A 15482-nucleotide genomic window follows, 5' to 3' on the forward strand; every position below is an offset into this window, starting at 1 on the left:
GAGTTGCAACAATCAAGCAGAAAATGGATCATGGCAACAATAAGCATTTTTAATGTATCCGCAGTGAGTAAAGGGCAGATTCTGGAGATGTTCTTGAGGTGCAGCTGATATGAGTGAACAATATAGAGAGTGAAGAAAGGTCAGAGCGGACAGACGATCAATGGCATTCTGTAGTAGTGAAGGCGTGATGTCATAGGAAGAGGTGCATAATTGGAAGCCCTCAGTGTAAAGATACTACTGAAAGCCAAATCTTCTGCTAATTTGCTCAATAAGAGTTGTCTGATTATAAAAGAGGAGAGGAGCTAGGACTGACCCTTGATGAACCCCCGACAGCAAGATGAAGAGGAGAAATAAGAGCCAGCAAATAAAACACTGAATGAGCGATCAAACGATTGGAAAAAAATCAGGAGAGAGCAGTAGAATGAGGCATTTTTAGGAGTAGTTGGTGTTCTACAGTGTCAAATGTGGCAGAAAGATATAAAAGAATCAGAGAGTAGCCGCTGTTGGATTTAGCCATCATATGATTTCAAGTTTCAGATCAGCAACTAAAACCACTGATCATTTAATGACAATATCTAAAAATACAGGAAAAGCTTTTACCGAAGAGAATCCCACATGCACTGTACAGTCGTATGATGCAGGAACGGTAGAAGCATGGTGTCCGTCAGCTTCTCAACCTCCTCGTTACATAAAACGGTATTCAGTGAGGGCTAAGAGACAAAGAAGAAAACAGTTGTTATACTATATATTATAAGCGCCCCATAACCACAGCCTTGTCAACTGTGATCTTAAAAACGGGAATTTTTTCTTACCGATAATTCCCTTTCTGGAAGACATCATGACAGCATACGCTGGAGGTTGCTCACCTGCTGACCTGAAGGGACAGGAAGAGGCAGAATATAAAAAGCACCTCCCCTCCACCAACACCAGTGCGTTCCAAATGACCACAGTGACCAGTTACTTAACCAGAAGGTGTGTTTTTATTGACATCACACACCTCAGAAAACAAAGTTAAAGCATACACATTACCTCATGTGTTGGACAAACTAGGGTAACCATGTTGGTAAGGGGGGGAAAAAAGCCCGTATGCTGTCATGATGTCTTCCAGAAAGGGAATTATCGGTAAGAAAAAATTCCCGTTTTCCCCATGACATCATGACAGCATACGCTGGAGGAATACCAAATAAGTGGCATGGGCTTTTTAGGGAGGGATTACGGCTTGGAGCACCTTCCTACCGAAGGATGCGTCCTGACTATATTTAAAGTCCAGCCTATAATGTTTGATGAAAGTATGGCCTGAAGTCCATGTGGCTGCGTTACAGATTTGCTCAATCGATGCGTGCGCTCTCTCCGCCCAAGAGGATGCCACCGCTCTCGTTGAGTGGGCCTTCAATCCTTCTGGAGGGGGGATGCCCTTGGCCTTGTAAGCCTCCTGGATGGCTCTCCTGAGCCACCTGGCGATCGCATCTTTAGAAGCGGCCTTTCCTTTGGCCTGCCCCTGAAATTGAACGAAAAGTTTGTCAGACTTCCTGAAACTTTCTGTTGCCTCGAGGTACGCTAGTACCGCTCTTTTGACGTCTATATTATGGAGCTTTTGTTCTTTTGCATTTTTGAAATTTTGGCAAAAGGCTGGAATAACTATTGGTTGGCCCCTGTGGAAATCTGACAATACTTTAGGCTGGAAGGATGGGTCTAAAGAAAAAACTATTTTGTCCGGGTGGATAGTCATATATGGGGCCCTTCGTGAGAGGGCCTGGATTTCCCCCACGCGTCTGGCTGACGTAACTGCCACAAGCAGGGCTACCTTGTATGTCAGCCAGGCGATGGATAGATCCGTAATCGGTTCAAATGGGGGGTCGCATAAGGCCTGAAGGACTATGGTTAGATCCCAGGGTGGTGCCGTGGCCCGTGTGAATGGATGTAATCTGCTCGCCCCTCTAAGAAATCTCCTAATCCACCTGTGCTCCGCTAGCGCGAGATCGAAGAATGCCCCCAAGGCCGCAATTTGGACTTTGAGCGTATTCGGACTCAAACCTTTATCCAGGCCCGCCTGGAGAAAATCTAAGATTTTCCGGACGTCTGGCTGATCCAGCTGCTGGATGTCCTGGCCTAACCACTCCGAAAATTTTTTCCAGACTTTGGAGTAGATTTTGTGTGTCGAGGGTTTAAGGCTCTCGCTAATGGTGGAAATAACCTTAGGGGAAAGACCCTTTCCTAGGAACTTTACCCGCTCAAGCTCCAGGCCGTAAGCCTGAACTTGTGAACTTCCGGGTAAAGAAGAGGGCCCTGCGACAGTAGGTCCGGTCTTGTTGGAAGGTGGAAGGGCTCTCCCACTGACAGGGATCTCAGGAGGGGGAACCACGGTCTTTTGGGCCAATATGGTGCTACAAAAATTACTGTTAGGGTTGACTGCAGTAATTTCCTTAGCAGAAGCGGGATTAGTGGTAGAGGGGGAAAGGCATACGCTAGGTCCCCATCCCAGGGGTGAGAGAGAGCGTCCGTGCCCAGGGCCTGTTTCTCTGCGCCTCTGGAAAAGAAAAGCCGGCATTTGGTGTTTGCGCTTGACGCAAAGAGGTCTACTTCTGGTACCCCCCACTTCTCCACAAGAAGGCTGAACACCTCTGGATGGAGTTCCCACTCTCCTGGGTCCACTTTCCTTCTGCTTAAAAAGTCCGCGGCTGAGTTCTCGGCTCCTCTTATATGAAAGGCCGATAGGGACTTTGTTGTGCCTTCCGCCCATTGAAGGATCCGCCCCGCCAGTCGTTGTAGTGGAGGATTCCTGGTGGTACCCTGGTGGCGAATGAGTGATACTGTTGTCATATTGTCTGAGAAGATCCTCACATGTTTCGCCACTAATCGTGTTTGCAGGCTACGCAGGGATTTCCATACAGCTTTAAGCTCCCTAAAGTTCGATGAGCTAGCTTTCTCGTGAACGTCCCAGGCCCCCTGTACATAACCGCCTTCAAAGTGGGCCCCCCACCCTTTGGCGCTGGCATCGGTCGTGATTATTACGGCCGGGTCCAAATTCCAATCGGATGCCTGAGACAGGTTGTCCGACGACACCCACCAACGGAGTGAAGCTCTGGCTTCCGCAGAAATAGGGATTGTCTGATCAAGCGAAGCCTGCAACTTGTCCCAATTCTGGAGAATTAGTGACTGGAGTCCGCGACTGTGGAATTGGGCCCAGGGGACCACGCCGATGCACGAAGTCATTAGTCCCAGGATCCGCATTGCGTCTCTTATCGTTACCCTATGTTTTTTATATAGGTTGGAACATTCCTCTATGATAAGATGTTTTCTTAGGGGAGGAAGGGACGAATTTTGTAGACTGGAATCCAGGATGACACCCAGGAATTTCTTCCTGGTTTCTGGCTCCATGTTGGATTTTGACTCGTTAACAATCCAGCCAAGCTCCTTAAATAATTGCAATGTGGACTCTAAGTGTGATCTCAGAGCAGACGGGGAATCTGCCACCAACAGGAAGTCGTCTAAGTAGGGGATGATCATGACACCCTGATTTCGTAAGAAGGCCACCATTTCCATCACGACCTTGGAAAAAATTCGCGGAGCCGAGGAGATTCCAAATGGTAGGCAGACGAACTGGAAGTGGCGGATTTCCCCCTCTACCCTCAGCGCAAACCTCAAAAATTTTTGTGAGTTGGCGTAAATAGGGATATGAAAATAGGCATCCTTAAGGTCTATTGTAGCCATTACGTTATCCCTGGCAATTAAAGGAGTTGCAGTTCTAATGGTTTCCATTTTGAATCTCCTATATTCAATGAATTTATTCAGTTGTTTTAAATTGATAATGGTGCGGTGGGAGCCGTCTGGTTTGGGAACCAGAAAGAGGGGGGAATAGAAACCTTTTCCCTGTTCCTTCTTAGGGACTGGGATAATTGCGCCGAGACCCTGCAGGTTCCGTACGCCCTCCAACAGAGCCTGTTCTAGGCCTGGAGACTGGGTTGGGGTTATCATAAACCTGTCCGGGGGGCGGGATAGTAGCTCGATCCTGTACCCCTCCGCCACTAGGTGCAGTACCCACTCATTAGTTGTAATACTACGCCAGCTATTGGCACAGCGAGTCAGTCTACCCCCTACCGGGCCCGAAAGTATGGGCTGAGGGACAAAAGTTAAAGTCTTACCCCTTCCGCCCTTTGGATAAGACCATCTTCCGGTCTTTCCCTTCCCGGCGTACGTAGACGAGGGATGAGGGGTGAAGGGTCTCTTGGGTGGTCTGGTGGCAGGCAGTCCGTGACTCTTGTCAGCTGCTTTCTCCAGCAGACGATCCAGGTCTGGTCCGAATATACGCCCGCCCCGGAACGGTAGGGTACATAGCCTATTTTTAGACGCTGCGTCCCCTGACCACTCTTTCACCCACACTGCCCTTCTGGCGGTGTTCGATAGGGCTGCCATGCGGGCTCCGAGGCGGACTGTTTCCATCGAAGCATCTGCCAGGAACCCTGTTGCCATTCGCAGCAGAGGGATGCCGCTTGCGAACTCCTCCCTAGGGGCTTTTTGGTCCACTAGGGCTGCGAATTGGTCCAACCAGATTGCCATGGAACGAGCCACGGAAGTGGCCGCGATGTTAGCTTTCATGATGAGACCGGAAGTAGACCAGGCTTTACGCATGGATGTGTCCACCTTATGGTCCAACGGGTCCTTTAAGTGGGACGTATCCTCAAAGGGCAACCCGGACTTTCTGGATACCATGGCAATTGCAGCATCGACTTTAGGTATCTCGTCCAAAAAGGACACTTCATCTCCCGGAAATAACAGGCGTTCTTTAAATTCCCTGGGGATTAGCGGAGCCTGATCCACGCTCTCCCACTCATTTAGAATCAGCTGCTTGAGCGTGGCGTTTACGGGGAATGAAGATTTTTGTTGCGGGAGTAACCCCGCGAACATATCCTCCTGGACTGTGCGGGGTTGCTGCACATCTTCCTCCACCTGCATGGTCCTGCGTACTGCTTTTAGCAGCTGATCCATGTCCGCGGTAGAGAAAAGATATTTCTTGTCCTCCTGCGTCACTTCCCCGTCAAAATCCACATTTTCCGCTATGTCGGAGTCAGACTCAGACACCGCCGGAACCGACCTGCGTGTAACCCCGGAAGGCCCAGGTTGGAGGTCTGAGAGGGAGGACTGCACTTCTTCTCGGACAACTGACCGAATTTCGGCCATAAGGGAAGTTTTTTCCTCCTGCATAATTTTCGCGGAGCAGGTAGCGCATAACGTTTTGGTGCAGGAGTCGTCAAGTTTGGTTAGACATACTGGACATTTTTTACTCCTGCGTCTAGCCTCCCTCGGTTTTTGAGTATCCCTGTCCTGTAAGACAAGGGAAACTCTGTTAGTCGGGAAGTGTATGTAGTGCAGGTGTAGGTTGGTCCACTGGACCACTTACAGTTAGGAGGGTCTCTGGGTCCTCTCTGGTCGACATCTTGCGCCTTGCAGGAACGCTTCCTGTGCTTAGGATCGTTCCTTAGCGTGGAGAAACACCACCAGCTGATGCAGGGGCAGCAGATTTTTGAATTTGGCGCCGGCCGCGCCAGGCCACGCCCCCTTTGCGGAGCGCCTGACGTCACCGCGCTGTATCCGAAGCCACGCCCCCTGGAGCGCTCCTGTCGGCCCTGGACCCGGAGATGGCGGCCGCCGCCGTAATGACGGCCGCAGTGGTGCCGGCAGCCCGTACTTGGACCCCGGCCCACCGGAGATGGCGGCCGCCGCCCGAAATGACGGCCGCAGTGGTGCCGGCAACCCGTACTTGGGCCCCGGCCCACGCAGTCCCCGGAAAGCTCCCAGATGGGGTCCTTCCCACTGGGTTTGCCGGGGCTGCCCGAAAGATCCACGCCGCCGCTTCGCCGGTAAGTCCTCCTCCGGCATGGGACAGCATTGCTGGCGTTCTGCCGCTGCTGTCCTGAAGGGACAGGAAAAACACTGGTGTTGGTGGAGGGGAGGTGCTTTTTATATTCTGCCTCTTCCTGTCCCTTCAGGTCAGCAGGTGAGCAACCTCCAGCGTATGCTGTCATGATGTCATGGGGAAATAAAAGTTCATTTGCACACATGAATGCGTAAGATACAGATGCGGCACTGTGATACAAGTTTAGGCACACCTGCAGACCAGCTGCCTTATAGTAAGAAGCCAGAAAGTTGATGGATGCAGTGGTGAAGGGTTGGAGAAGGTCCCAGACGTTGTTACGTGATATTTCCTGCAGACATCTCCTCAGGCATCCATCCACTGAAGGCAGCAGTCCAGTGATGTCAGCCCAGGACACAGCCGGTGGAGGAACCTGAGGCTCCGTGTCTATAGGTGTGCTGTAAATCCCCAAAAAGTACAAATCATTAATAGGAATGAAGTATTGGCAGAGTATGTTCCGTCTTTACCTAGAACTGCTGTATATTAAGTTTTTGGGGTTTTTTTAACCATCAAAACCTTGTTGACTGAATTTACAAGAAATTAATAATGTAAACCTGAAGGGCATTTAGTGCGGTTATTTTTAATAAAACTATAGAGTCTTATTTCCTACTGGCCCCTTTCAATATAGCTGAAAATGTTCAATTACAGTACCCCTTGGGTATTGACTCCTTACAGTCCTCAGGCATGTGGACTTTTGTCTTTATGTTACTTACCTGTGGAGTTGTGCCTCCAGTTCGGATGTACAGCCTGCAGTCTGAGTCACATGAGTAAGTAGAGTAATGACAGCAGCAGCTCGCTGGATGGAAAGGGTTACTGGCGTTGTGTTCCCTTTACAAGAGGTGATCAAAGAAGGAAAGGACTGGAGGATTCCCACAAGAACAGAGTACAGCTCTCTGCAGGAAAAAACATTAAGCATCCTCAGGATAGGTCATCAATAATTGATCGGCACTAATCAGCTGATCCCCTAGCTCGCTGTCAGGACAGAGTGGCCGGATGTCAAGATCCGTCATCAGGGCTGTAAGTGTAATAGATGGCTTCACTCCCATTGAAATTAATGGGAGTGATGCCTTCTGTAACACTTCCAACCCTGATCACCATTGTGGACATCTGGCACCTCTGCATTGGCACCACGCCAGATAATTAACCGATCGGCAGGGATCCCGCAATGAAGAGCCAGAAGTGTAATAGAAGACATCCTTCCCCTTTATTTCAATGAGAGTTACACTTCCAGGCCCTGACCACTTAGGTGGATGTCTGGTATCGCTGCATTGACAGTGGGCTGGAGGATCAGCTAAATGGCAAAGATCCCAAGTGGAGAATCCCTGCCGATCAACTACTGATTACCTAATCCTTAGGATAGGTCATCAATTGTAAGTGCCCAGAATACCCCTTTAAGTTATCTGTTCTGTTGTTAGGGTCTTAGAAGACACTATCCCTGAATGAATATTACTTTATAAATTTAATTCAGCACTGTAGAACATAAAGTAGAATCCAGCACTGATGAGTCACTAACAAAACACACAACAATCACACACAACTATCCCTATGTTGCTGACTGAATCGATCGCCATTGTATGTAAATCCCTTACTGACCAATACACACAAGTATTCTCCTCACTAACCTGTATATATCGCAGGCCTGGCCATAACCGGCAGCTATAGCCCAGAGTCGAAACGTCTCAGTACTTAATCTCACTGCTTCTTCCTTCAAAAGAGGAAGGTCTTGGGGTTCCTGAACCACAAATCTGCTGAGTCGACTCTTCATGTCAAAGGTGTTCAACTATAAGAGAAAAAAACAACGCATGGTTAATATTGCTGATTGCAGTTATTTATTTTACAGCAGCTGCGTCATATAAAAGTGCACTAATGCACTTGAACCGCAGCTGTCAATGATAATACATGGTCATTTCTCCAAGTAATATTATCAAATACCAATCGCCAACTTACTAGTCTGGCAGCGGCATGACGACCTGATGCAGCCAACACCCGTAGACACTTCATTGCTGCTGCACAGGGCACACCATGGAGACTAGAAGGACCAAGATCATCACTTTCCATTTCCACACTCCATTGTAAGGGCAGGAACTCGCGTACAATGGTCTCCATAAGCCGCGGACAATCTAGGAGCTATAGGTAACACAGCAAGGCATTAACGCAGAAATCCCAACTTTACTGAAACCTGAATTCAGAATTATTTCTAGAAAGAAACTGTCAAGATGGCAGACCAAAACATCCATTCTGTCTTTAGAGGAGCCTCGGATGTCTTAGATCCGGTTTTTATGCTTAGAGAAAACTGTACATACAACCATATGCATATGAAAATATACACCTTTTTTCATTTCAGCCGTCTCTTGCACCAGTTAGTGCAGCGTTTGGAACATAATGCAAAGGGTGTTCCATAGATTCTGCTCTCTTGGTCCTTATTAAGCAGTTAAATACATGAGAAGTGCATGGAAAGGTTAAATTAAATCTTTTGCTCACTTTTCCAGTACAGTTCTTGCAGATTTAGCCTCATTGGAACCCTTCTATTGATATTAACCTCACCTGGCTGCATGCTGTGGCAGAATGTCGGGCCACTCTTGTCAGAATATCAAAAATTTGTAGGACCACCGAGGCTGGTGGCCTCACAACTTCCAGGATATATCTTAGTCGATGGTGAAACTTTGTCTTTAGAAGTCCCTAAAAAAAGTGAGCTAGGTTAGAATACTGTTCATAGCAGGACTTCACAACTTTTGTGGTCCAAGAGCCACATTGTCATACTGAACCACACTCAAGGGCACAATAAAGCTTAAGGGTTTGTTCACATGTAACAGAAGTGGTGCAGATTTTGACCCAGATCTGCAGCAGATTTCACCCCTTTAACTGAAGGACGAAGCCTGCTGTGGATCTGTATCAAAATTGGCATTCATCTCTTATGCGGTTTTGTTCCAGATTTTCCCCTATGGAAAGTAATGAGAAGAGACCATTGCTACTAAAAGGAATTACCATGTGAGACACATTATGCCATATCAAAAGGATATGCTATAAATGATTCATTCACTCTATGCATTCAGCAATCCGGAGAGGAGAGCTTGCATGTATGTGGTTCCCTTCCATTGAAGATTATAGTGCTGCGGTAGAAGGCGAGCTGAGCAAAACTCCCATAAACTAGAAAGTCATGTGCATACAGCCACCCCACTTATTAATATACTACTTTTTGGAGTATCAAACATAAGCAAAAGGGACCCTATTCTCATAGTATGCGGAACCCAGAAGATGGCTACACAGAGCACCATTAGATGGCTACACAGAGCACCATTAGTATATTGCAAGCTCTGCTCCTGAGCTGTCTGTTACTTCCCTCTCTGATATGGAAATGACAAGTCAGCAACCACATAAACAAGCATTTCTGTGTCCTGATAGTTGGTGGATGCATAGAATAGCATCATGGACCACAAGTTGTGCACCCCTGGTTTATAGAAAATCTCAAGATGAAAACTAGAAGTAAATTAAAGAAAACCTGTGCCCAGAGCTCGCAATAAACCATATTGTAGAAATCTTGCCAAAAGCACAGATGTAAAATTACACACATAGAAAGGGAATAACTTTTTTGTGGGACAACCCTTGTAAGCCATTAGTGACCCGTCAATATGCCTTTTTAGAGCAGTGACTAGTGGGCTTACTTAAGATGCATGTTTTTTATAACATCCGAAGCCCATGCATGTAGCAAGAGGCCAGCTTTCAGAAGTCAGCTGGGCTCCTTCACAACTGACCAAGATCCTGGCCATTTAACCCCTTAGACGTTGCGCTCAGTGTGACTTGCGGGGCTAATAGAGGAATAGCATAATGGAAAATTTTAAGAAAATGTGCTCCAGAACTGTTACTTTACACCTAAAGACACAATGAGTGAGACAAATGAATGCTAACAAAGGTCATCTTTAATGTAGGTACTTTTTCATATTGCTGCAACTCTGTCTCACCTTTATGGCATCATATCGAGCAACATCAAAGTCAGGTTTCTTTTCTTCTTTATCCTTTTGCTTGTCCGCTTTCCTTGTGGTTTTATTTATAAAGCCTTTCTCTAACTCATCTTCATCCTCCTCCTCATCTTCCTCCTCCTCCTCCTCTTGGTTGGGTATGAAAGGAAACACTTTTGATCCTTGATACCAAGAAAAGGTCTTATCCAAGTATTCCTGCCCCAAAAAATAACATGAAAAACAGTAAAAAGCACATTAAATCAAGACTTTTCCTCAAAGGCAATAACATCCAGAAATGTTTACAGTTAACGCTGAAAGAACATACAGAATAAGATAACAGTATATGATAAGAATGTTAATAACTAGAATATTCCTTATGGATGAGCTATAAAAGTATCAGCATTGTGGGTAGAAAAAAGTGTTGAAAAGGCCCTGAATAGTTTTTTAAAGTACATAATATTCGAAATAGTGTAAAGAATTCAAATAACTAATGCGATTGTGACTGTCAATTATGGTGTATGCTGGGGAGTAGGCAGGACTTACAGGCTTTCTCTTTGAGTTTAGGCAAATGTGAATGGAGTTACTGTGTAGGAAAGAATAGTAAAGGCGACACAGCAGTGACTTCTTCAGTCTCAGGATCAGTAGGGGGCCCAAAGTTCATAAAGTCAATGCATATCCTAGTACTATGCTATCACTTTATGGAATCGTATATCCCTGAGCTAGGCACATCTCCATCAATCTTATGCTGCAATCAAATAGCGAAGGATAGCGGACCTGACAGAGTGACTTTAAAGCATTGATTTACTTACAATTTGCCCTGTAACTAATGCCTTCAGTTTTGCCCAGCAATGTATTATAGCTGATCTTAAAACCATATGCATTATACATTACAGGCTGAGTATGGATTGCCTATATTACCCCTGTAAGTGGGATACAGTACTGCAATCTTCTTTGCAGAACTGGTGCAGTAAACTGTTCAGGAGCTGAGAATGATAGTTGTAGACAGGTTCCTGAAGAGGTTACGCTTCTGTAGAGCTAACCTTTGCCAATTGCAGGCATCTATTGTTACTAGTGCGTATTTGAGCTGTCAAGATGAAAGTAATGAACGCTGCATACAAGGAAATCAATCATGCAACTGGCAGATATTGAGATCTACATTTTCTCTACAAATGACGCAGAACACTTTTCATACGGTTCATAGTAGGGCGGATAATTTACATCCCTTCTAATTCAAGTCAAACGTCCATTCTTTACTTACCTCGTCATCTTGCGATACCAATAAGGAATGCAATGCGCCAATAGATGCAGAAATAACGTTGTCTATGGGATCATCTATAGAGAAGCGCAGGAGGAAGAGGAACCCCGCATCCAGCAAAAGTCGTAGCACGCTCCCCTTAAGAACCGAAGCAAACTCTCCTTGTTTGGCCTAGGAGCAAAGCATAGGTCTCAAACCAGCACATATATTTACCAGATTGCTCCTTAGTAAAGAGTAATTTCATTGCTCAGCTATACATTAAAACACATTTTCCATTCCTACATCCTGCCTGTCACTCTGGATGTCTCCTACATAAATTGCACTTACATCTGTCTGATGCCTAACAGGCACTATCTTGATGCTGAGATATGTCTCTGCTTTCTCTTTCATTATTCTGTGCTATCAATGGCATGACACATCAGCAGAATATCACAACAGCCTGTACCATCTCTGCCTGCTGGGAGGACAGCACCATTACTGTTTGTATTCTATATTCATCAAAATAAGCTACAGGCCATAAGTATACAGTCAAGAAGATGAGCTGCGATCTCCTTCATTATAACTGTGTGACAGTAGCTGTGTGATCATTTGCAGTAACAGTGATAGGAATTACTGTATCCCCCTCTAAAGAGCTTGTGTGGTAGTGTCCATCACACAGGAGTTATGCTGCCTGAAAAACTGACTAATTTGAGAGGAACATTAAACCAAGTAAATCTCGGGCAGTCAGAATAAGATCACATGAGCACCTGAGGAAAGGACTCTAGGAGTTTCAGATACAAAGGAATATACTAAACAAGGTAATACTAGCTGACATATATATATATATATATATATATATATATATATATATATATATATATATATATATATATATATATATATATATTGGGGGACTGAATACATATTGAATGAAATAAAAAATTCACCGAAGTAGCCCTTTAAATTACTGGACATTGTATTAATGTAATTAAACCATAATGTAGTATATAGACATAGGTCATTACTTCTTCCATGTCATTTGGGCTTCAGTGTTGGTCTGTCTAAGTAATTTACAATGTACTGTACATAAACATTAGATTGGTGGAATTGCCAACATCAAACATGTAATGTGTCTGGGGGTCTCCCAACAGTCCCTCAACAGCAGAAGTTGAAGAAAATGAGGATCAACATTTCGACAACTCCAATTATTTTACAGCAGATTGTCTCTCTCATCACTGAAATAATCATATGGCCGAGCTGTGCATGTACCTTTATGGGGATATTGGAGCAGACAGCCATCAAACATATATACACAGTCAGCTTGGCACTTCCTTACCTTCTTTACGATACGTCCCAGTACCTGCAAGGACAGAGTTCTCTGTTGAATAAACTGGCTGCGAGAAAGATGGAAAAGCTCTTGTAGGGAGTAACCGGCCCTCTATAATAAAATAGAATATAGAGTAAGGGTTTTGCCAATACTGGCCAAAGAGATGCTAAAGATTTGGCTACTATGTGATCGGAAAGAAGCGTATCAAAGGTGAGAAAATGATAAACTGAGTAATACCAATATAATTAAAGGGGCTTTACCAGAATAACAAGTTAACACCTATCCTTATCCACAGGCACCTGCTCAAGTATTTCCGACATTCCCATTGAAATGAACGGAGCACTGACCGTGCATGCTCAGCCAGAGTGACATCTCCGCTGGGGAAGAAGCGCCCCCTGCAGTGGCAGGAGAATGGGACAAGGGTGTCCCACGTTCTTGAAATCGGCGGGGATCTCAACGGTGTGACCGCCTACGATCAGCAAGTTATTCCCTATACTGTGGATAGGAAATATCTTGTAGTTTTGGTAAAACTCATTTAAGTGGGTTTCCAGAACTGAACTATTGAGGAGCTATCCTTGGGATAAGACAAAAATATTTGATCAGCAGGAATTTGAAGCCCAAAACCCACAACGATCAGCTGTTAGTCTGGCCACTTTGTTACAGTACAGAGCTGATATGTTGCTGGAAACACAAAGCTCTGTACACTGTAGCCTGGGATGGTAGTATAGGCATAGTTTCTATTCACTTGAATGTAAATTGTGCCTGCAGTACCATCCTGTTCCACTGCAGTGTGTACAGAGCTGTTGATCCAGCTACACATTAGCTCGGTACAGCTCATTGATTAACCTGTTGGCAGGGATACTGGTGGCAAACCTCCGCCAATCCATTACAATAGCTCAGTCCTGGAAATGCCTCTGTCCGCCTGCACATGGGCAGATTTGCATTGCAGAATCCGGAGGGGTGGGGGGCGACTCTGGATTCCGCAGCAAATACCTTCTATAGCATGCTATTGAAAAGCGTTTTTTTCTGCACATAAGCGGAAATCAATTGCGATTTTATTTTTGCTTGCGGAGAAACAAAATTGCAGCATGTTCTATTTTTGCTCGGGTTCCACATGGACGGCTTCCATTGGAGTAAATGACATTGCGGAACGGTCGTGGATTCTGACTCATTGCTAGGCGATGACGCAGGAAAAGCAGAGGTTTAAAAACATGCATGTACTGCGCATGTCCGACAGCTTGCCGTGCAGACCATCCGCAGTACAGAGAAGATTAAAAAAAAAGGCAGGTACGCATCGATGCCGGCTGGGTTCAGGGTTATTTCCGCATGCAGAATACGACTTGCCTGTGTGCCTGTGGCCTTTAAGAGTGCTTTCACACATCACTGATTTGCTGCAGATCTGCAGCAGATTTCACCCTTTCATTTGAATTAAAACTTAGGCCTCATGTCCACGGGCAAAAGAAGAATTAAAATCCGCAGCGGATTTTAACTCTTCTCCTGCCCGCGGATCCGCATCCCATAGAGATGCATTGACCACCCGCGGGTAGATAAATACCCGCGGATGGTCAATAAAAGTGATTTTTAAAAAAATGGAGCATGAAAAAATCTGGACCATGCTCCATTTTTGTGCAGGTCTCCCGCAGGCTTCTATTGAGACCAAAATCGGAATTTACTCACCTGCTCCGGATCTTCCCTTCACCGCGGCTTCTCTCCGTCGCGGCCGGATCTTTTTTCTTCAGGCCGGCGCATGCGCGGGGCACCCAACCGACGTGCCCTGCGCATCCGCCTGGCCGAAGAAAGAAGATCCGGCCGCGACAGAGAGAAGATGAAGCCGCTGCGAAAAGAAGATCCGGAGCGTGCGAGAGGTGAGTAATTGCTATTTTCATCCCTCATGTCCGTGGGGCAGGAGGGACCCGCTACGGATTCTCCATGGAGAATCCGTAGCGGGCCTGATTTTCCCCGTGGACATGAGGCCTAAGGCCTCGTTCACACAAGCGCGGTTTTCGCACATGATAGGCACACAAAAAGATTGCGGCTATACTGCTCTAAAGATCGCATGAACAGGTTAATTGTACTACTTGAAGTAGCCCGTTCAGAAGATCGGTGGTGCGAGCTGCGTGCTTTCCAGCTCCCATTGGAGTCTATGAAAAGCATGCGGCAAATATAGGTCAGGTCCTATCTGTGTGTGCACCACGGCAGGTGCGAGTGTTTTGCGTGTCTAAAATTCATTCATCTGAACAGTTCTATAGGAAACCATTGGTTCTATTTAAATTTTTTTTGCGCGCCTGTCATTCGGGAAAACAGCACTCGTCTGAACGAGGCCTTAAAGAGGTTTTCTAGGGATGTACATTGATAGCATATCCTTAAAACCCCCATCTCTCTGGAGTGTTGCAGCCTCCTAAGAGGATCTAAGAGCTCTTGTGTCATGCCTATTTTAGTCAAAACTTGTATTCCCCATAAAATAGCAATGCTGCAGCTCTGTGTTGTGCCATTCCTCTGTTACTCATCATGGAAATTGATGAAAAAATTGACAATTTGCTACTAACATATTTACTGACAGAGGAGTGCGTCTATTACAGCCAGCACTGATTGTCTGCCAGCACACAGCCCCAACTGAAACTCGCCAACTGTCAATCTATTCATACATTTCACAGAGGAATAACAGAAAAATAGCAGAACACACAATTCTAGGAAAGATGCTCCACAATGGTCATATTATGGGGCATACAGTATTACTTAAAACAGGTATGTGAGCGGAGCTCACAGATTATCTTTAACCTCTTAAGGACCAAGCACAGTAAATTTACATTCTTGGTCCTGGGCTTTAATCCAGGCTGACAGTAAAAATACGGCGCTATTTGTGACAGCCAAGGACCCGGAGGAGAGGGCAGAAGCAGTTTTTAACTGCTTCTGCCTTCTTCTTTACAGGCTACATAGAGCTCAATGAGCACTATGTAGCGAAGAGAGAAAGTGGAAGTGTTACTTCCGCTATTTGACTCAGCAATCACATGACCGCCTGGTGCTCCCTGCCAAGGCAGAGCTGCAAGGTCCTAG

General features: G+C 45.8%; 1 protein-coding gene across 3 annotated transcripts in view; it reads right to left on the reverse strand.

Moving 5' to 3' along the window:
• RPAP1 (RNA polymerase II associated protein 1) overlaps positions 1-15482 on the reverse strand; it is a 58094-nt gene that overhangs the window by 23018 nt on the left and 19594 nt on the right. For all 3 annotated transcript variants that reach the window (XM_066608300.1, XM_066608302.1, XM_066608301.1), the window contains exons 10-18: positions 12438-12539; positions 11126-11293; positions 9871-10083; positions 8456-8590; positions 7859-8038; positions 7534-7691; positions 6625-6804; positions 6108-6309; positions 601-710 (exon numbers count right to left, since the gene is read on the reverse strand). In XM_066608300.1, coding sequence (XP_066464397.1) covers positions 601-710; positions 6108-6309; positions 6625-6804; positions 7534-7691; positions 7859-8038; positions 8456-8590; positions 9871-10083; positions 11126-11293; positions 12438-12539 — 1448 coding nt within the window. The remainder of the gene's footprint in view (positions 1-600; positions 711-6107; positions 6310-6624; positions 6805-7533; positions 7692-7858; positions 8039-8455; positions 8591-9870; positions 10084-11125; positions 11294-12437; positions 12540-15482) is intronic.

This window comes from Eleutherodactylus coqui, chromosome 6 (genome assembly GCF_035609145.1).
Source record: "Eleutherodactylus coqui strain aEleCoq1 chromosome 6, aEleCoq1.hap1, whole genome shotgun sequence".
NCBI classification, from domain to species: domain Eukaryota; kingdom Metazoa; phylum Chordata; class Amphibia; order Anura; family Eleutherodactylidae; genus Eleutherodactylus; species Eleutherodactylus coqui.